General features: G+C 39.9%; 2 protein-coding genes across 4 annotated transcripts; one reads left to right on the forward strand and one right to left on the reverse strand.

Moving 5' to 3' along the window:
• Positions 1 to 96: 96 nt before the first annotated feature.
• Positions 97 to 3,769, reverse strand: cunh11orf54 (chromosome unknown C11orf54 homolog). Its single transcript, XM_038707832.1, has 8 exons — positions 3,663 to 3,769; positions 3,458 to 3,556; positions 2,109 to 2,182; positions 1,922 to 2,023; positions 1,264 to 1,440; positions 826 to 975; positions 629 to 745; positions 97 to 518 (listed from the first exon to the last, which is right to left on the reverse strand). The coding sequence occupies exons 1-8, from the start codon at positions 3,727 to 3,729 to the stop codon at positions 345 to 347; spliced, it is 960 nt and encodes a 319-aa protein (XP_038563760.1). The 5' UTR covers positions 3,730 to 3,769; the 3' UTR covers positions 97 to 344.
• Positions 3,770 to 4,528: 759 nt separating this feature from the next.
• On the forward strand, positions 4,529 to 18,905 carry aspa (aspartoacylase). 3 transcript variants are annotated; one of them, XM_038707831.1, is made up of 10 exons: positions 4,544 to 4,959; positions 5,068 to 5,353; positions 5,445 to 5,569; positions 6,010 to 6,049; positions 6,137 to 10,404; positions 13,331 to 13,526; positions 14,920 to 15,013; positions 15,132 to 15,239; positions 17,434 to 17,543; positions 17,738 to 18,905. In XM_038707831.1, the coding sequence occupies exons 5-10, from the start codon at positions 10,163 to 10,165 to the stop codon at positions 17,927 to 17,929; spliced, it is 942 nt and encodes a 313-aa protein (XP_038563759.1). In that variant the 5' UTR covers positions 4,544 to 4,959; positions 5,068 to 5,353; positions 5,445 to 5,569; positions 6,010 to 6,049; positions 6,137 to 10,162; the 3' UTR covers positions 17,930 to 18,905. The 3 variants fall into 3 exon arrangements, with proteins under 3 accessions (XP_038563757.1, XP_038563758.1, XP_038563759.1); XM_038707829.1 differs by lacking the exons at positions 13,331 to 13,526; positions 14,920 to 15,013; positions 15,132 to 15,239; positions 17,434 to 17,543; positions 17,738 to 18,905 and having other exon boundaries at positions 4,529 to 4,959; positions 6,137 to 9,834; XM_038707830.1 differs by lacking the exons at positions 13,331 to 13,526; positions 14,920 to 15,013; positions 15,132 to 15,239; positions 17,434 to 17,543; positions 17,738 to 18,905 and having other exon boundaries at positions 4,535 to 4,959; positions 6,137 to 9,822.
• Positions 18,906 to 20,678: the final 1,773 nt, after the last annotated feature.

The raw sequence follows: 20,678 nt of genomic DNA on the forward strand, positions 1-20,678 counted from the left end.
TCCCAAATTTGCTATTCTCTAGAGTCAGACGTAATGCATGTTGCCAGTTACTACTGCATTTAAAGAACAGCGAAAACAACACAAAACACTTCAAAGAACTTCTACATTTTTTATTACATGAAAAATAGTGATTTCTTTTTTAAGAAATGTATGTAAGTGTAATATCTTAGAGACGATTAAGAGCAAAGATGATGATGCAAACTAATCATTTTCTGTAAATGTTTAGTTTCTGTTGGGTTTCTAATACACAGAAGCTCATATAAATCATATACTGCTTGATTTATTTAGGCTATCACGAGATGCTGTGCTGCAAACATGATTTATTAATTCATTAATTTCATTTTTCAATCGCGTCCAACTCCATGGGTCTCTCTGGGCCTGTCGATGCGGTAGACAAACTCTGCAGGCATGAAGTAGCCCAGGTACTCCACCTGGTCAGGTGTGGTGTCTATGTAGTAGTGACCACCTTCTCCGTGGTGGCTGAAGCAGTGGGTGTGCTCCACGCGCAGGTCCAGACCCTAGATACACAGCAAACAAATGAACAGAACATTTACAAAGCAGCCTGGTTTGCAAATGCACTGCGGATAGGTGCTAAAACCAAGTCTCAACCAATGTTTGCTTTTCTTACAGGGTCTCTGGATACCAGCACTGACTGGCAGATGAGCGGGGCGCTGACCTCAAAGTGCTTGAGCCAGTTGTTGACGTCATCATTGGTGTTGAGGGGGCAGACTGAGAACTCTCTCGGCTATCGATGAGCAGAGACAAAGAAAGAAATCACTGCGTGTAACTATCAGTCATGCGTTCGGTGCCACATCTAATATTTACCATGATGTGGATTTTAGCTTTCCCTTTCTGGATGATGAACGTGCCTCCCAGAGCCAGGCTTTTATCAGGGTAGTGACCTTCAAGAGTCTTCCTCAAGGCCGTCACAAGACTGTGGCCTCCTGTTCTCTTCTTGGCCCGCACCTCTATGACCTGGAGAGGCACACGGGCGAAGAGGGCATGACAACTCTGCTTGAACAGTCACTTTCCTTTTGTTAATGTTTATCTTTTTAAATGTCACGCATGGGATGGGGCTGAAGTTCATGAACTTAGGAAGGTTATTATGTGTTTAACCTCATTTATGACAACAAGAGATGTTTATTAGTTGCCGAAAGCAAAAAAACACAAGAGTGTATTTTTGAAGGCGCCCCCAATGCGTGCGTCATCATTCATTCTCAGAGGCAAAAAGGCAAATCTTGTTTGACCAGATAAGATGATTACCTTTCCAGACTTCCCTTCACAAGCATACAGATTGCCCAGTAGTCCAAAGCTGCAGTCAGAGAATTTGTCACTGTATTTTTCTTGCAGACACTGGCCATCGGCTGGATTGATGGAGGAGAAGTAGCTGCTGTTCACTGCCGGCCTTCCCCCAGCTTCCGTCAGGACCAGAGGCATCAGCTGTGGACGAGAATATTTGTTCCATGTGTTCCAACTTCTGTGTTACATGTTTCATTCTAATTTACCTTCATTTAACGTAGCCAGCGACTCAAGTGAATCAAGTCAGTTGCTTCACTGCAGAGCAGCTTGCTTGCCAGATGAGCAGTTGTCAGTCCAAACTCCAGAACGCAATCGAACAATAACCAGAAGTTTGTCTTTTTAAATCCAATATTTACTCTTTGGTCAGACATTCTGGTTAAAATAGATAAAATAAACTATCTGACAGACGACATTACTGGTACCAGTTTAAATTATTCTTTGGTCACTGCTTTAACAAATCATTGTTTTGCGTGCTTAGGAGGCTTTCAAGATGATATCTGATGCATCCACACCAGGGGAAAGGAGTGGAGAGCGGCAGCCTAAGCAGTGCTAAAGAGTAGAGAAATTAAGTGAAGATGTTTTAGTCAGGATCTGTGGTGTGAGGGGGGTAAAAATGATTCACCTCTGCATTCATTCCAATAATTCGGGAGGGAGCGCCTGCTGCACCGAGGATGAAGGCTCCTGGCAGCTCCAGCTCCTTTGATATGGTGTTCATGTTGTATTCCTGGGAGGAGGAGAGACGGCAATATAATAACCCCATCACTTCACGTTATTATCTTATCTATTTTCATGCAATATTTTCATTAAACCTTGTCCTTCCGAACCAAGGGGACCAAATACGGCACACCGCCAACATCAGTGATGCGAGGACTTCCACACAAGCCTACAGTATGAGGACAGAGGTGACATTAAGACATACATGACACAAATCAGGTAGGCTTCCAGAGTTCCACACATGTAAATGTATATATTGTTTGCTCTGTGTTTCAATCCACAGTCTGAAAAGTACATGCAACTACACTTCAAATCCATGTCCCATGTCAACATATCAGAGCTTGCACACTAGCTGACTGGCCTATCGCACTGTCAATCAACATATCAATACCCATGGTCCCTCAGCAAATTGAGCTATCAGGCTTGCTCTCTTGTGTTATTATGACAATCAACATGTAGGCATCAAAAGAAGGCATGTGTCCCAATATTACATACAACATAGCAAGATAGACAACATAGAGGAAGAGGCTATAAAGAACTCAAGGAAAAGTTGCCTCTGTTATCAATCTATCTTTTTGTTTCTGTCCTGTTTTTATGCTGTTTTGCTTTCTTTTTAACTTTTAATAGTTACCTCTAGTTGTTATTGTGGGTTTAATGCTGATCTTGTTTTGTCTTTTTTTACCATGTAAAGTACCTTTGAGTACCAATAAGTATCAATCAGAAAGGTTTGATTTAAGTAAAACCTGAGCAAAAGTTACTTTACTAAATCTTTTTGTTCTTTATGAAGCTGTTGTAAACCCATCAGTTTTACCAAAAGCCTCTCAGATTTCACTGATTAGTTGGATTGCTGTTCTGTATTGAGCTATTATATCTGACTAACTTCATTTCAATGAAATGTGCTGCAACTTGATGGATCTCTCTCTGTTTTGCATCTTATGATACTTTGATGTTTTACTCATTTTTGTTTTAATTCTCTTCTCTTTTTTCCTACACATCCTCTTCCACAAGGACATGTTAATAAAAAAAATGTAAATGACACCCTTTGTCGTGCATGAGGTTGGTCCTCTGATATTTTCTTTACATGAGGGTCGCTGAACCAAGTTTGTCAAACCTAGCATTTAGTTTTCATCAGGGGTCAGTGTGATTACAGTTTGTAAAGAGCTCTGTTTTTGTTTTGGGGGTTCCATATTCAGGATGTACCAACTGGTCCCTGACATTATTTCCTCTTATGAATATTACTCTTGGCTTTTCCATGTGAATATTTTATATCAATTCATCTTTCTGTAATATGTGCCAATGTTTTTGGAGAATGTTTTTATGCCTTTGTTGCAAAATTAATTTAGGCTAAATAAAAATTCTACATGTACTAATTTTATTTTCAAATAAGTCTTGGTTATTCTGAAAAACACACATTATGAAATAAGTGCACCTAATAGGCTCTTACCTTTGACAGGAAACTGGAAGGGCTCTTTGGTGAGATCTGGGCACTCCACAACACTCACCTGAACTTCAGCAAAGTTGTCTTCCAGTCCTGCTTGTAATACTGCAACCAGCAATAACGTCATTATTACTCTCACTTCACTTTATGAACATCCTTCTTCATAAACCTGCCTGCGCCGCTGAGCCTCTTTATCAAAGCTAAGCCTTACCAACACGTAGTTCCCCTAAATCTGGCGCGTGCAGCTGAACCTTTTCAGTCTTGTTGACATCTGCCATAACTGTACCTGAAGGTAAACGTACCAGCAGACAGCTAGTTCTGCAGGAAAAGGGAGAAGTCGATTGTTAAAACGGTGCGGTATGGTTGAACCAAAGAGTAAATACTAACAAGATCGTTCCTATCCAGTTCCTCTCCCACATAGTATTTCTTCTAATAGTCGTACAGTTTATTAGTTTGTTAGTTATTTATGGAATTACTGCTTAAATGTATTAATTATTAATGTTTATGGTTAAGGTTGTAACAAATTAGTTTTTTGCAAGTAAATAAGGCATAATTAGAAACTTACAAATGTGTTGAGTTTATATAAATACTAAATATGAAAATAATGTGTAGTGTAATATGGGAGGGAATTATGTTCATATCAAATTATGCGACCTATATAAACTCATGTATATATATTTTATTTACATCCATATGTATATTGGATGGTCAATGCACTTAATTACTTATGTGAACAATTGTTTCAATTACCACAATATTCGCCTGCTGGGTTATTTTGGCCTGTGTAAATGGACTGGGCATTTCTGGTAAATACTAAGATATTTTGTTGAAAACAGGATTCAAATGTTCGTTCAAAATAAAATAACACTTAACTCAAGATCAGCTTACTGGCGTCTTTATGTCGCGCTCACTGGTTTGTGTGTAAAGGAGGAACGTCTTACATTTATTGTGGTGATCCGTGCAGTCGAAAACGGAAGCAGTAAGAGGGAAACCTCCAAACCTCCTGCTCAGCTCGCTCTTGTTGAGTGACCTTTACGTCCTCTTTGGTGATTGGTCAGGTGACTAGTCGTAAGGTTGATGACGTTTAGATACTTCCTGTTTAACCACGTGTAGTTCCCAACGTTACTTTTTATTTGTTTTGATGCAACTACACGTTATTAGAGAGATGTTTAGTTAACAACCGGTATTCTGCATCTACCGCGGACCTTTAACAACTAACACATTTCGAGCATTTGTTCGTCGGAGGCATCAAGCAGGTCTCTCTTTTTATTTCTTGCTAATGAAGACCTCCCCTACTTTGCTCGTTATCTTTTGCTAGGCTACACGATGACTGGAGAGCACGATTCTCTACGTTGGACTCGATCTGAAGCTGTATCAGCGAAGTCATGCCATGTTATCCTGGAAACATTATCTCCAGAGTGTGTGGAGAAGATATCGCGGTATCTTGAGTCTTCTGCGGGACACAGCGGACAGGATAAAGTATCTAATGAACCTGCTGCAGCAGAAAGGTAAGTTTGTCCCTCAGATATCGCAAGCATGATACAGCTTCTTCTGTAAAACAGCAGCCTGAAATCGCTCCAGTTTGACTTTCTAAATGTTTAATCATGTCTCTGCAGTGATTCAGGAGACAGCCTGTTCATAACTCAGAAGCCAGTACCTGAAGCTGTGAGATCAGCAAGACCGCGGCACTACAGCTCGAGGTCAGACCCCATATCTCCCAGAGCTGTAGAAGAAAGTGAAGAGGACAGTCCATCATACTCTTTCCATGGAGAATCCAAAACCGACAGAAGGAGGAGAAAGAAGAAACACAGACTTCCAAAATACAGTTTCCCATTCCTCGCAGAGAGAGAGAGGAAGCCAAGAAGCACTCTTTTAGCTGGCCAGCAAAACAAACACCTTCATGTAAGGAGAACCAAAATTTAAATGCATTTTTTGCTGGCTGTTGTATAACTCAACAAATGTTATTTAGTGCTAAAGTTTCTAATTTTTACAGAATTATGCAATGGGAGGCTTCTTTAAATGTGTCAAGGAGCTGTGGCAGGACTATGGAAGAGGAAATCTGGAGTCGTCTTTGCCAACAGTCGACATGGATGAGGATTACATATCTCCATTGTCAGAGTAAGTTTGTTTCAAGGAATAATCGTGCTTATTTGAAGTTGCATGTATAATTTTTTAATATATATTTTTTGTATATAAGTAGCCTAGATCCATCAACACCCAGTAACACAGACTAACGTCTAATCCTTCATTTTTAAGTACAATTTAACTGGTCTACCTACAACTCTCAAATAACTTGTGGGCTTCCCCAAGGATTGATTTTAGGGCCATTTTTTTTTTTTGTCTTTGTCTTTTGAATCTATTTTTATTATTTTACTATTACATTTTCATCATTTTTTTCATCATCTCAACTCTTTTACTTTTTACATTTGTACTGTCTTATTATCAGTTTGTCTCTCACATGTAAAGCACTTATAATGTAATTAGCATGTATGAAGGGTGCTGCACAAATGAAGTTTGATTGATTGATAAGGTAATAAAACACGCCTATTCTGTTGTAGACAAGAAGAAAGGTCAGAAGATGAGGACATTAAAGTGGTGGTAAGCAGGCTGTTAAAACAAGGAATCTTGCATTCAGTGGACTTTTTTGTTTGTGAACTTGGCTGTAATCTGTGTGTCATTTTACAGGAAAGGAAACATTTGGTGGCACCATCAAAAGCAAAGAGCCGACAGACCTGGTGGAACCAGTTAAAGCAACAGAGGGCGACGAAAGCTTGTAATGCCAGACAAGAATACTCACAAGGAAGACATAAATTGCAAGATAAGGTATCCATATTGAAGACGACAGTGTTGTATTCGGAAACAGAAAACTCTGATGATGGAGAGTCTTCTTGTAGAGTTGTGGTGGAGAGGGAAGAAATGATGAACACATGGCAAGTAATGGAAACTTTCTTGCCCAAACACCAAAGACAAACAGACAGTTTCAGCAAAATACAAGGAGGAAGAGCTGCATAACAACGGAGATGCTACGGTTCGTGAGCCACGTACGCTACAGAAAGTCCGAGGCTATACACACGGAAAGGCAGAGGAGCATCCGCAACTGTAACAACTGTTTTCCACCTAGATTATCTGTTCCAGACAGGACAGGCAGAGGAGGAGCATGAAAGCCAACATCTCCACAACAGTGTCTCAGGCCTTATAAGTGACACTAATAATCAAAGTGAAACCAGGGTAAGGAAGAGGAAAAATAAGAAAAAGGACAAAGGAGATTGTGAAAGTGTAGGAGAACAAAAGGGTCAGGGTCAGAGTCAGGAAGAGCTTGAGGGTCTGCATGCCACAACATCTGTGAGTGTGGAGGTAGATGAGACTCCCAGCCTGTCGGAGGATAATAGGGAAAAGCCTCGGCATCCCAGGCTAATGATGAGCTGGAATTTAATGAAAATAATTGGATGGAGAACTCATCACGTGATGATAACATACTGAGACAGAGGGAGGGAGACATTCCCGATTCCAAAATAAAGAAAAAGAAGAGAAAAAAGAGTAAGTCAACAGAAAATGTTCGACAGGAAGTGGACGGAACCTTCGAGTCAGATGTGAGAAAGGTGGATTCTGTGTTTTCGGTGAGTTGTAACGTTGAGCATGGTGGCAAGCAGAAGAAGAAAAAGAAGAAAAGAAGTGGTGAGGATGATGAGGCTGTTGAGCAGTCACAGGCCAGCACAGTTGCCCAACCTTTAATTGATGATGCTAATGTAATGAGGAAAAAGAAAAAAAGGAAAAAAGACGAGAGGATTGTAATTACAGAGGAATGTGGAGGAGAGAAAGAATCGAATAGGATTGTAGATTTGCCACCAGTGTCAACAGGACAGTTAGAGGATTCAGGAAATTGTTTGGAAAACACTGCAGCTTCTCAAGAAACATTTGAATCTAGGTATGTCAAAAGAAAAAAACACAAAAAGAGGGAAATGTTGTCCTCTAATGAGGCTACTCAAGACGGAGAAGACGGTGTGAGCTTTTCTAATGTTGCTGTAACCTTGGCTAAAAGTACAGCTAAGTCACACACTCCTGAAATTAATGAAAATGTACATCAGACCCCCCAAAAAAAGGAGGGAATTGAAGAACAAATTGCTCAACTGGGGACTAAGAAAAAGAAGAAGAAGAAGAAAACTCTCTCTGAGGCGGTAGATGTCTCTTGCACTCCCAAAGAACATGATGAAGTTGAAAATGTAGATAATACCCAGAAGACAAAGGAAGGAATTGAAGACCAAAATGCTGAATTTGTGACAAAGAAGAAGAAGAAAACTCTCTCTGAGGCGGTAGATGACTCTTGCATTCTAGAGGAAAATGAAGAAGTTGAAAACGTAGATAATACCCAGAAAACAAAGGAAGGAATTGAAGAACAAAATGCTGAATTGGTGACTAAAAAAAAGAAGAAAAAGAAAATGGTTGAAGTATCTAGCTGGAATATCTCCAAAGACAGTGTGGCACAAAGTGATGATTCAGTGTCTGTGCGGAAAAAGGAAAAGAAGAGGACCTCATCCTTCCTCGTTGCTGATGCAGAGGAAAATGATGCTTGTACACAAGATGAACAAAACTCTCCTGGTGAATATGAGCCTGAATCTGCACAAACGACTGGAAATATGGAGGAAACTAATGATGGGGTCAGAAAAAAGAAAAGGAAGAGGAAGATGTCAGTAACGCAGGACAGTGTGGAAAAAGATCAGGATTTTGTGGATCCAAACAGAACATGTCAGAGCGCTTTGCCAGAAACCACTGACATGAGGGTGAAGAGGAAAAAGAAACCTATGGAGAATGAAAGTGAGATGGTGACCCCCTTGGAAAGACCGGAAAGTGCAGCTGATGCGGGGCATTCTCTAACTGATGAGACTGTGAAAGAAGAAGAGAAGTGTAAGGATGAGCCATGCCATGTGGTACAAGAGAGCCCACCAAAGAAAAAAGGCAAATTATTGGCCCTTCCTTTGGTTGCAAAGGGTTGCAGTGATGAAGTATCTCATGATGGCAGTACTTGTGACCAAGTGACCAAGGAAGCACTGAACACGGTTGAACACGCTTCATCTTCAGAGACACCCGGCAATCAGACATTAAATGAGACCATGGACAAGAAGAAGAAGAAAAAAATGAAATTGACTGATGATGTTCTGCTTGAGGGGAATTCGTTGACCAAGTCTGGTGTGTTAGAGCCCCTAAAAAACAAAAAGAAGCAGTCAGCGGTCCCCAATATCATATCCAGCAGCCCCATGTTATCAGAGACTTCTGTGTTAAAATCTGAAATATCATCTTCAGACAGAATCATGAAAAACAAGCACGTAAAGGTCAAGCGGAGACTTCATAATCCAAGTGAGGACTTCCTTACAGACTGTTAGTAAGAACTCGCTGATTTAACGAGTAGGAGAGTGATGGGGTTCGATCAGTAGAGGAGTTCTGAACGCACACCTATCTCTTTAGACAGACAGTGTTAAGGTTATGATTAAGTGAAAATGTGGCAATTGTGAGCTTTCACAATTACTTTATATTTTAATATATAATTTGTTTTGTATCAAAGCATTTTTACCTACATGACTCAGCGTTTTTGGTGTTGACATGAACTCTGGAGAAATAACAAATCTTTTATTTTTTTTTTTTTACTAAGGTCTTCTTGGAAGGATTCAATATTTGTTATTCATTTGTGTATGAACACTTTTTGTCACTCTTTTGAATGTGAAACAAAATGGACATTTGGGAGAAAAGTCACTCACTGTTGGACAGTAGTGGGAAATTAAATCTTTCCTTGTCTTTTACTTTTTTGAGCGTTCTTCTCTGCAGCTTATCTTTAGTAGAATCTATAGAAATTTTCATCTGATGATTTCAAGTAATTCATAGTTAAGTAAAGTTCTCTTTATTATCTTATGAAAGGTGGCGGCACTTTATATTATCAAGCCTGCCAAACCCTAAACTTTTAATGTTCTGTTAATGGTGTTTGAAATTCAAATGTTAACAACCTGCGCACTTTTACTGCAAATAATTTGATAGTCTTGAGTGATTACCAGTGTTAAAGCTGTAACAAAGTGCACCTTAGGTGAGAACCGTTCATAGAGGTAATAGGTAACACGGATTTAGAAAGTAGATGCGTTCTCTGGAATTTTATTTTGGCACTCTTACTGGAAACTTGTTTCGATCCTTGGCTGCTGTTATATGTGGATAGGAGAATTAAGCTGTACATATAGAAAAATGGACATTGGAAAAAGAAAACTAATTGTATTTCCAGTCCCCTTTTCCCGGAAATTTTTATTTCCACTGGTATTTTGTATTTCTTAAACATGTCAGTTTTATTTTGAAAGCCATGACCGGAAGTAGTGTCTTCTGTCAGTAAATCCCCCCAAAAAATGAAACATTGTTTTGATTTTATTTTGGAAGAAGTTTAGCGGAAACGAATGGGTGTTTGTTTCCGCTAGTTTGACAGTAAACTGTAAACAAAAGGAGTTACCTTGTTAACTGGACTTCCCCACTGTAACTCGAGATGTCACGCACAACTCAGCGCATTTTACTCACGGTGACCGACCACAACAAGCCAGCGGGCACGTTACGTAAGCGCGCAGCCACAGCAGGCATTTAAACAGTGAGGCTGCCGAGCTCCTGCTGTAAACTTTTCCTCTGCTCCTAAAGCTTCCGACACCAGCGTGTGTTCATCTGAACTCTGCGCAGCTTTACTACTCAGACATGTCGTCCTATAACAACAGCGTGTGTTTTAACGAGGCCAGGAGAGTGGCTATATTCGGAGGAACGCACGGGAACGAGTTGTCAGGCGTGACGCTCGTAAACCTGTGGGTTAAGAATAGCACCGAGATACAGAGAAAAGGGCTCGAGACCAAGCCTTTCATCACCAACCCGAAGGCTGTGGAGAAGTGCACCAGATATGTGGACACGGACCTGAACCGAGCCTTCAGCCCAGAAAACCTCAGGTAAACACAGGAGACCTCAGAGCTGCCATGGACAGCGTCGCTGCTGGATGTTGTCGTTAAGCGATACTGGTGGTGTTTTCACCGTCTGTGTGTGTGTCTGTCATCACTGCAAGGTGTAACGTTAGCGGGAACTAACACAAGAGGTTTTGAGTGCTTTACCAGGTGTCTGTCTGTGGGCAGATTTTGTCAAGGCGATAGAGTCACAGCATACTACAGCCTAATCTACCCATAGTCTAATTATTACCAAACAACTGATTTATCTCTTGCCAATAATGACACATTATACTTTTAGGACTAACCATCTTTAATGTTGTACCAGGGGACATTTCAGCAAAACACACATGTCAGTACTGTACCTACTTAACATAGGTTAAAAGTTGACCCTACGAGAACGGTTAGGCATATTGAATTGAATCGATCAGATCAGACCATCACCGTAAGATGGTCTGTTCCTCTCTGCTGTCATTCAGGTTGAATGGAGACTTTTTCATGGCACGGATCCTCAAAACAGATTTTCATTTTACAGCAGGTTGCTGTTTGACCTTGTCTAGGTAATGGGGTACGTTGTGAGCTGATCAATCTGAATAAAAAACAAAGACACGTGCATAGCTATAGACCTACTATAAACTGTGACATTGACTGAATGTGCTTGTGTACATTTTGTCACTGGGCAGTTTTATGCTAATGGACTAAAATCGAGGAACTAACCGGTCCAATGTGAGATCCTTGAAGACCTCTACTCCACACAGTGGGAATATGTTGGGGAAATGTAATGACAGCGCAATTACATAACATTATTGACATCACTGACTGTGTGCTCTGCCAGACAAGTGACGAAAATATCATAAGCTGGCTTGCTTGGGCACCACGGGGTTAACACAAGAGAATGGAAAAAGACGGATAAACGTAGCCATGCTAATGGGAGACAGAAAGAAAGTAATATAGGAATTTCTACATCAGAATTGTGAAATCATCACGCAAATTTGTTGTTTTTTAAAATGAATTTAAATTGTATATGAAGTCCTTAAACCTTCCTGAAAAGTCCTAAAGAACAAAAAATATAGGATATCTTAAAACACTTCCCAACTGAGATAAATAGCTGAACAAAGACTGAATTCTCCCCTTGTGTTGTAATTTCATACAGTTTATTTATTTGAATTTATTTATTTGTTTTTTTCTTTTTTTTAAATTACCCTTATTATTGTTACTAAGACTATACATATATTTCCTATTTTTATATTAAGAGCTGCTACTTCTGGCTATATTTCCTCTGTATCCTTATTCTGAAGAAACTGATTATATGCAGCCATGGTGGTCTGTAAATTTTGCAATTTTCAAAAAAAACAAACAGTAACACAGTCACGTGGACATCTCCGTTCGGCTGCTGTTATCTGTGTGTTTACCATCACTTTAAACCCCTCTTCCCACCCACCCCACCCCCTCACAGACATGAGCCAGCAGGAGCCAAAACGTGAGCCAAACGTGACCGAGGAGCAAATGAGTTAAGACGACTTTTTTTTTTCGTGTGCACTATAGCAGAAAATAAAGTCTTACGCAAACGTTGGCTCCTGTTGACAGTGTGCATGAACACACACAATGGCCTATTTACTAATGGGGTTTGATAACAACATCCTATCCCACTATTCATAAATTCCCAGAATCCAATAGTAACATTCCCATCCTTCCATCCTTTTGATTTTTCTGTGAGGGGAATATTGTTATTTGTGCTTTTCGATACAGTTGAGTGACAATAACTGCTTATAGTGTTGTTATTATTACAGAATTTCTTATGATGTGTACCTAATGATAGTGGCTGTGTGATAAGTTCAGTTGTAATGTTTTCTTTGAAAGTATTTTACTGTGGCTCACTGAGATGATGGTTAAAGCTCAGATCATACTGTATGGGTGAAGTTACTGTAGCTGCCTCATCAGGCAAATTTTTTGATGATCTTTACATCTTACAAACTGTTTCGCCTCTCACAAGGCAACATATAAGAAGATTTACAGTGGCCTTTTTTCCAGCTTAAATAGACAGACAACTCTGTTCTTCTGTTCTCATATCTGTGTCCTCTCAGTTGAATTTGGTGTGTTGGAGACCGCTTTATCAGCTGTAGTTCACTCTATGATTGTGTACCAATGTCCTGGCAATCCAGACAATACCAGATATTTGCTGAAAATGGGGTCAAAAGAGCAGACGTGAGGGAGACAATATGGACAGCAGAGGTGCTGTTCTACAGTAGCTTGGAGAATGTCCTGGACTGGTGGTTATTTTGAAATGCTTTAAAAGAGCTATGAGAAAAAAGGGGAAGCTCGTATTCTCTGCTCAGAGCGTGCAGAATGTCTGTCTGGGGGAAAAAGCTTAGCCTGGGGACAGAATCAACTTCTCAAGGATCCTTTAGTGCAGACATTCAAGGCTGGCAGAAAGTGGATAAAATGTCCTCCTATCACTCACAAAAGGGGGCCACTGTCCAGCTGAATCCAGCTTTTTATTCCAGCGTGGACTTAATGGCTAACCATAACTTTTTACATTAACAAATTAGGTGGAATCATGGTAATTATCAAGACATCATTTGCCGTTATTAATGTTTTCCTGTTATCCACATAGAACTGCAGTGAATACAAACCATACGTTCAATGCAGAAACAGGAAATTCTTGTTTTTGACGCATGTTGCACATACTCTCCATTTTAACCACGGCAGTTACTGTATTAACTTGTAGGTTGTTGCTCACAGAGATTTTTCCACTTATGGCCAACAGTTAGGTGAAAGTTTTGCAGGGCATGTAGGGCAAGTAGACACCCATGTGTAAATCATTAACATGCTTCATAGCTCATTGTTCCTTCAGCAGAGTTGTCTGATAAGCTGGGAACGTGTTGGAATAGGACTGCTTAATCATGCTGTGTGTGTGTGTGTTCGCGCCCTGCAGTGCGCCGGGAGGAGATGACCTGCCCTACGAGGTGCAGAGAGCCCAGGAGATCAACAGGATATTTGGGCCCAAGGGAAGCCCAGAGGCCTACGATGTTATCTTTGATCTCCACAACACGACGTCCAACATGGGCTGCACGCTGATTCTCGAGAGCTCCAAAGACCACTTCAATCTGCAGATGATGAACTACATCAAGGTGACGGCGATGAAAGGCAAATTAGAATTTTTAAATTGTAGGGCACAAACACACATGTTTAGGAGCAGTCGATCTGCAACAGTAGCTGTTCAAAAAAACTCAGCCCAGCGAGCACATACAGCACGGGATGCATAATGTTTAGAAGTATGATTTTTAAACTACGTGCCAAAATTAAAGGTGGTGGAAGGGGGTCTGGTTTCCCCTTACCTCTCTCTCCCACATCATTGTGTGTGTTAAACAGACTGTTTCACTAATAGGCCTCTGGAGAGGTTCAGTTAATATAATCAGTTTACCATTACGTGTTGGACAAAGTCCTCTTAAACGATCAACCATCCAAATACACTAGAGGGTTTTGTTTGAGCCACAAATCCCTTATGAGCCTGAGAAGACGCCTTGTTCTGTTCAGGGCCTCCTTAAAGATAGCACAGAAGAAAAATGAGAACATCAGAAATCAACTCAACATTTTTTTTGGCACATTTCTATAATGTATAAACAGGGAGAAATGTGCAGCAGTTTTTAAGTTTCTTTATGGCAAAAGTACAAATCTTACTTTGCTGACATTACATTAGCTTGCTTGCCAGTTTGGAATATGTTGAACATCTGCGATCAGCTGTAGTTGTTGCTCTTCAACACAAAACAAAGGCATGCAGAGCAACACCAGGGAGGAAGAGAGCAGCCAAAAGCAACATACTCTTCATGACTATAAGCAATAGAGGTTATGAGGAATGTGTTTCTAACTTTAAGAAACAAAAAAGCCTACACAGAGAAACTTACACAGAAGACTGACTTCAGAAATCATGCACTTACAAGCCCAGTATACTATCATCTAATATCAGTAGTTCAGTGACTCATTTCTAAAACATCAGTAATGATTTTAGTGTTTAGTGCTCTACTTAATCCCTGTCTGGGAAACAGGCTCATAGTGTTTTCTTTCATATCTTAATTCCTTGTCTTGTTGATAATCATACATGCATTTTGTAGAATAGAGAGTGTGTAAAGTACAGTACTCATTACTGTGTGGCAGATGTGTTGCAGGATCCATTCAGGCCAGTCAGCCCCTCCACTGATTCAGAGCCACTATTATTTTAACCTGTGATGGCTTAAACTCAGGAGACAAGATTCACAATACTGAAAATGATTTTGTGCCGCTACCGATCCCTAAAACACTCTACCAGCTTAAACTTGATTCATCCACATGGTGATTGTGTTTGTCTGTCTGCGTCGTGAGCTGGTGCAGATTCAGTTTTCCGTTCTGTCGAGCAAAACCTTGTAGCAGTCACTCAGTTAGGTCGGCTGATGTGAAGCATGTGACTATGTTATGGTGTGTGTGTGTTTTTTTTTTTGTTTTTTTATCTGCAGCTGAGATCTTGTTTTTGCTGGTTTTGTGTTGCAGAAAGCCATCACCCCGGCCAGTTGTCTTGTTCTGCTGAATGAACACCCTCTTTTGAAATATTCCACTTCGCGTTCTGTTGCCAAGCACCCTGTTGGTGAGTCTCTCAAGTCCAGCCAAAATTGCTCTGGGGACAATGGACTGCATTGAAGATAGTCCCAGGGCATCCATGTTTTTTACATGTGCGAATGTGCCTTCTGTTTGTTTCATTGCAGGTCTGGAAGTGGGTCCTCAGCCTCAAGGTGTTTTGAGGAGTAACATCTTTGAAGCTATGAGGGTAATACTAAAACACGCCTTGGACTTCATCGAACTGTTTAATGAAGGTAATTTCATAGTACAAATTTTAAGCTATAACATACAGCATTTATATGGCATGAAGGCCAAAGCAGCTGAGATTGAAGCATACATGACCACTCTTGGCTTGGGGAAAACTAATATTAGGATTCATAAAGAGTTATGTAATTGAAAAATAGGTTGTTGTCTGCCTGTTTGTCAGCATCATCGTGAAGAGAAAAAAAGTGTGACAAAACGCCCATGGGTGCCCGTCTGATTCATCCAGATGTACCTAAACTCAGGTCTCTAAATGTATCTGCATCTGGCTCATCCCGCCTCTGCTCTGCCCTTCCTCATCCCTAAGGCACAGAACAGTGTTTGCAATGTTTGGGCTCGAGGCAGCTTTCCCTTCCTCTTTTACGTAAAAAGAGGAGTGCCAAATTTGAGTTGCAGTCTGTCGGTTTCCCCTGACTGGCCCGCCGTTGAATGGCCTGCTTGTTGTGAGTTGGTCAGTTTCCATGTCGTTAAGAGTCTGGCTGCCAATGGTGTGGTAATCTGCTGTCGTAGGGCCACACTGGTGCTGATGAATGCTTAATCACGGAGATGAATCAGTGTTCCTGCGCCTTGAAGCTGAGCAGCATGAAGAACTCGTTCAGCTGTAAGAGATTAAATCGTTGTTACAGTTCTGTAGATTCAGTGGGAAACCTGTTCTGACTATTGGAACCTTTGTCCTTTTTCCTCTGTCACTTGCCTGGTGGTCTTACACTTCTGTGGTAAAGCAGTTCATTTGAACAGCTACTTACTTAATGTCCAAGCTCTGCCAAAAGCCACTGCACTTCCTGTTTAGTTCCTGAGACTGAATAAGGCCACTTTGGCACTGTGTAGCACCTTTCAACCTCTTGTTCAACAAACTTTGAACAAATACTGTAATGTAGCTATATATGAGATTAACTACACTATATTAGAGGCTGCTGTTTAGATTTACCATTCTGTGTAAAGAACATACCAGCTGTATAAATACAGGTATACACATGTGAGTACACTTTAAAGTCCCACAGCAACAAACTCTTTTGTCAGTGTTGGATATTACACCCATATAAAATCAGAATCCGTGTCTTTCAATATCCACACTTTCGAACACATACGAATGTTTGTTATGAAACAAAACTAACTTCATGGTTCCCCCAAAAAAGACAAGACATTCAGTTTTTGCTTATTAATATACAGTTTTTATCAGCCGTTCTAGCAATGTGGCTCTATGGCTGGTGATGTCAATCTGTCCCGTGGCCGGTCCACCACTTGGATTCAGAAATATTCCAACAACTATTTGATGGATTTAATCCAGTTGATTGAATGATCCCTGACGATTCCTCTAGCACATTTATCAAGTCACATTTCTAATGTTTTTATTGATTTCAAAATAACTGAAAGTACAGACAGTTTTCCTCCACCAGGTGGAGTAAGTGACTGACCTCTTTAAAATGCATTGTAGGAAGCTGCATAATCATAATTTGCTGATTAATACTTTCCCAACCCATTTTCCTCTGTGGAGCAGTAGGGGAAAAATCCGGATTTGAATGACAGGATGAACAAAAAATTACAATCTCCCCGGGAGTGCGTTCTTTTTTAATTTGCAGTTACTCTCTGCAATGAAAGCATGCATACACTGAATGTAGTTCTCTCCTTGTAGATCTACATCTAAGATCCTCTCTAGACTGCAGCTTTAGTTCCTTGGATTAAAATGTCCCTTATATTCACATGATGCGGCACTTACTACATCCAGGATACTGGGGAAAACTGTGCCTTATGTCCGTTCTGCTCTGACTTGATGATTTATCTTTAAATCAGTTGATCAGTGACAAAAGTGTTTTCATAACTGGGATCCTTTGCAGCTGGAAAGAAACCCACTCTATCTATATAGCGGACCTGTAATCTGCCTTTCTTGATATTTTGTCTACTGTATTACTGTATTTTTCCACTTTTTTTTTGCTGATTTATTTTTCCATTTCTCACCTTTTCTTAAATAGTTTTATTCTTGCATACTTAGAGGCATTATTCTTGTTTTTATTTTTAGGAGAAATTCAATCAGGTTAGAGATTGCCTGTTTCAGTTTCTTCCTCATTTCTATTTTTCTTCTCTTGTTAGAAAATAATTGTCTTTGTACATTAGGACATCATTACAGTATCCTTAATAGTTGTTGGATGCTTACAATATTGGGGATGTTGTTTTCTGTGTGGTGTTTAGGTATGGAGTTCCCTCCCTGTACAGTGGAAGTTTTCCGGGTCTTAGAGAGGATTGACTACCCTAGAGATACCAATGGAAACATCATAGCTATGGTGCACCCCAATCTGCAGGTAAAAATCTGAATCGTCCGAATTACGTCTGGCTTTGCTCTTTAGCTCATATATCTGACCTATTAAACCTGTAAATATGAATTATTATGAAAAAAGAAATGAAACATCTTTGGTTCATGTGGAAATATATTATTCTAGTTTGAACGACATACTCAAGTTACTTTCTCTGTGGTGATTGCTTGTTGTTGTTTCAGGACTGTGACTGGGAACCGCTGAACCCCGGTGACCCCATGTTCCAAACATTTGATGGAAAGACCATCCGCTACCAAGGCTCAGGCACCATCTACCCCACTTTTATTAATGAGGCAGCCTATTATGAAAAACAACAGGCATTTGTAACCACTAGGCGAGAAACCTTGGTAGCAAGTTCCATCAGAAAAGCATGAAAAGTTTCTTTGCTTTGTTTGCTTTGCTAACTGGGATCACGATTATATGTTAGCCACAGCAACAATCTATGGATAGAGTTTGCCCTTTGTTCTTTTAGCAAATGACAGACTTTCCTCAGATAATCGTGGATCGATCTAGACACGATCTTTTACACACTGATTTAGTTTTCTATGCGTTTACTATCAGAAAATCTCTTTTAACTATGCAAAGAACACTTGTGAAGGCTTTGTAAAGAGTCACTGTGAAAGTCTTTGATCGGAAGACTAATATATTGCTGTGGTAAGTATTTATGATACTGCTGTAATTTAAAAAATATATGTAAATTAAATCAACTAAGTTTTTCTAATATTAAAGGCCAGACCGAATCATCGATGGCTTATGAATCATTATACAACACTCCTACTACTGCTCAGGACGGCCATTCAGGATCAACCTGCAACTTTTAACCCAAAACTGTAGTTGTTTGTTTTCTTCAGAAAATATATTTGTAACATCTTTGTGAGGGTGTTTGTGGCCTTTGATTTTACCCACCAGTAACTCCAGTGGTTGCGTCTGTGGTGCTGTCCTATCATTGCCTTAATAGAGATTACAGACGAAATTGCACAACAGATCTGAAGTGGGATATGCAGATTATACGTTGGATAACAAGATATTATTTTGATAAGACATTGTATATGTTCTGTACCTCTATACAAATTGGATGAAGTTTGAAACATTTTATAATAATATATGTGTGTCTGTTTTGATATACTTGTACTGTATGTTTGGTTTTAAGTGATGTGTAGGACCTGGTGAGTCATGGAAAGCATATGTACTTTCTAATATTTTTACGTCTTTGTTGTCGGATGGTCTTATAGTAATTCATTTTTCATTCTGCAATATTTTTGGTAGCACCATTTATATCATGATCAGTAAAGTTTACTGTCCTTGAAGTCCTGTGGAAATTGTCCATTCAATAAATGTAGTACTCTGCTATTCTGTGCTATTTTATTGTTTGTAGCTTCCCCCTTCTTACTGTGTTGCTTCGACTCTTCATGCATGCTTGTTTGTCATGTTAGGTAACACCTGCAGCCACAAGAGGGCATCACACAACCACTGATTAAAATCCTCCCCATGATGCACCCTGCTGCAGCACAGAACATGCTGGAGTAGCCTGTAGAGCCTCAGATCTTTGACTCCACTGCCTCTCCACTTTGCTTGTCCCAGAATCACAGGGCGGAAACTTAAATATACAACACACATTTTTAATCATGACTGTAATTTATACAGCAGAAAACACCACATTATATTCATGCACAATTATTGTGTTCCATATATTTGGAAGAATGTTGATATTGAAACTTTTGGAGGGATTTGTAGTATTCAGAAGAAGTTTGAAGTGCTGATCTCTATTCATTTTGTTTAAATGGATATTCTTAAATCTTATTCTAAATTGTGTTTTTTTTTTAACAAACCTCTGTCTTTGGCACAGAACTCAATGCTGACAATGCAATATAACACATCACTGTAAACTGTTGCTGTATGCTGTTACTGATGTCTGTGTACTGTATACGGTATGTACGGTATGTTGTGGATAACATTCAGTGTTTGTAGAAGACACGCAGATGTGTTTACAGTGATGTGTCCTTTTTTAGTACAGTCAATTATGCAGTTACAGCATGAATTTCATCCTGTTATTGTTTGCCACACACTATTGGTTGCTTCTCATTCGCAGCAGTGAATTCCAGTTAACAACTAAATCAAAGGTCTCCTGTGTCCAGGACATCTGGAATTGGATGGGAGTGAAGTAGGTCGATAGGTGTGGCAAGACATTTAAAAATGTGTTAAGTTGTGGTGTATGAGAGGTTGGATGACACAACAAAGAGCAGAAACATACAGTATATCCTGCTGGAGGTGTCATTAATCTGCAGCTCGTGTGTTTGGATCAAAGTAGTGGAGAGCATGAGATGTAAAGAATGCTGTATGTGCTGTTTTTGCATTTACCCAGTCATGTTATTATCTCTGTAATGAACACAACATGGACCAAAGAGGCATCTGTTTTACTGATATGAAGCAATCACATCAGTAGAATTTGAAAAGTATGACTTCAGTTGAGACATGTTTCTGCCTTCCACAAGCTGACTGTATTGAATACTTGCAGACTAACTAGAAAAGTCCATATATTTCCTGCTATATCATGTCAGGCTTGTGATTAGTAATTCAATTTCATGACTATAGGCTGGTCATAGCCTTTCTCATCTATTCATTACAGTAGCCCAATCAGGGCTCTCAGGCCTGCAACGAGTGCAGATCAATGATTCCTCCTGGCTACTGAAAGCTTTTAGGATAATGATTTTTTCAGTTCTGGGCAGGGATCCAAACCAGCACTCAAATACCAAGCGTCCAGCTCTGCCTCCGCCCTTCCCTATCATTCTCTACCCAAAGTAATAACTTTTTCCTCTGTTGTATGGCATTACAACTGTTACTGGAAGTCTCCTACTTGGCTGCTTACCAAGTTTCTACCTGGGCGCAGCTGCATTCCACTGAGATGAAGATGATTTTTCCATTTCCCAAATATGAAAAAACTGTGAAGCAGTAAATGTAACGTGTCTGTCTGGTGTGCCACACCAAAGGTTATTCTGCAGTGATAAAATAGCATCAATAAAAACAAAAAAAAGAATGGAGATGGAAGTTATTGTTATTGTCCTGTAACAAATACAAGCACAAATGCACAGACCAACGCTTTTTACTAGTCTCAGAGCTTTTATT

Source organism: Micropterus salmoides, unplaced genomic scaffold, assembly GCF_014851395.1.
Source record: "Micropterus salmoides isolate LMB-PRFRI ecotype aquatic unplaced genomic scaffold, ASM1485139v1 Ms_hic_scaffold_9, whole genome shotgun sequence".
In the NCBI taxonomy this organism is placed as follows: Eukaryota; Metazoa; Chordata; class Actinopteri; order Centrarchiformes; family Centrarchidae; genus Micropterus; species Micropterus salmoides.

What these genes read in the sequence shown, in the direction of transcription:
- cunh11orf54 (XM_038707832.1), bottom strand. Translation starts at nt 3,729, where the DNA reads ATGGCAGATGTCAACAAGACTGAAAAGGTTCAGCTGCACGCGCCAGAT. An exon ending in CTTCCAGTTTCCTGTCAAAG is followed by an intron (nt 2,183 to 3,457) that starts GTAAGAGCCTAT and finishes CTCATACTGTAG; the next exon opens with GCTTGTGTGGAAGTCCTCGC. An exon ending in GTGAAGGGAAGTCTGGAAAG is followed by an intron (nt 976 to 1,263) that starts GTAATCATCTTA and finishes GTGCCTCTCCAG; the next exon opens with GTCATAGAGGTGCGGGCCAA.
- aspa (XM_038707829.1), top strand. Translation starts at nt 6,898, where the DNA reads ATGGAGAACTCATCACGTGATGATAACATACTGAGACAGAGGGAGGGA.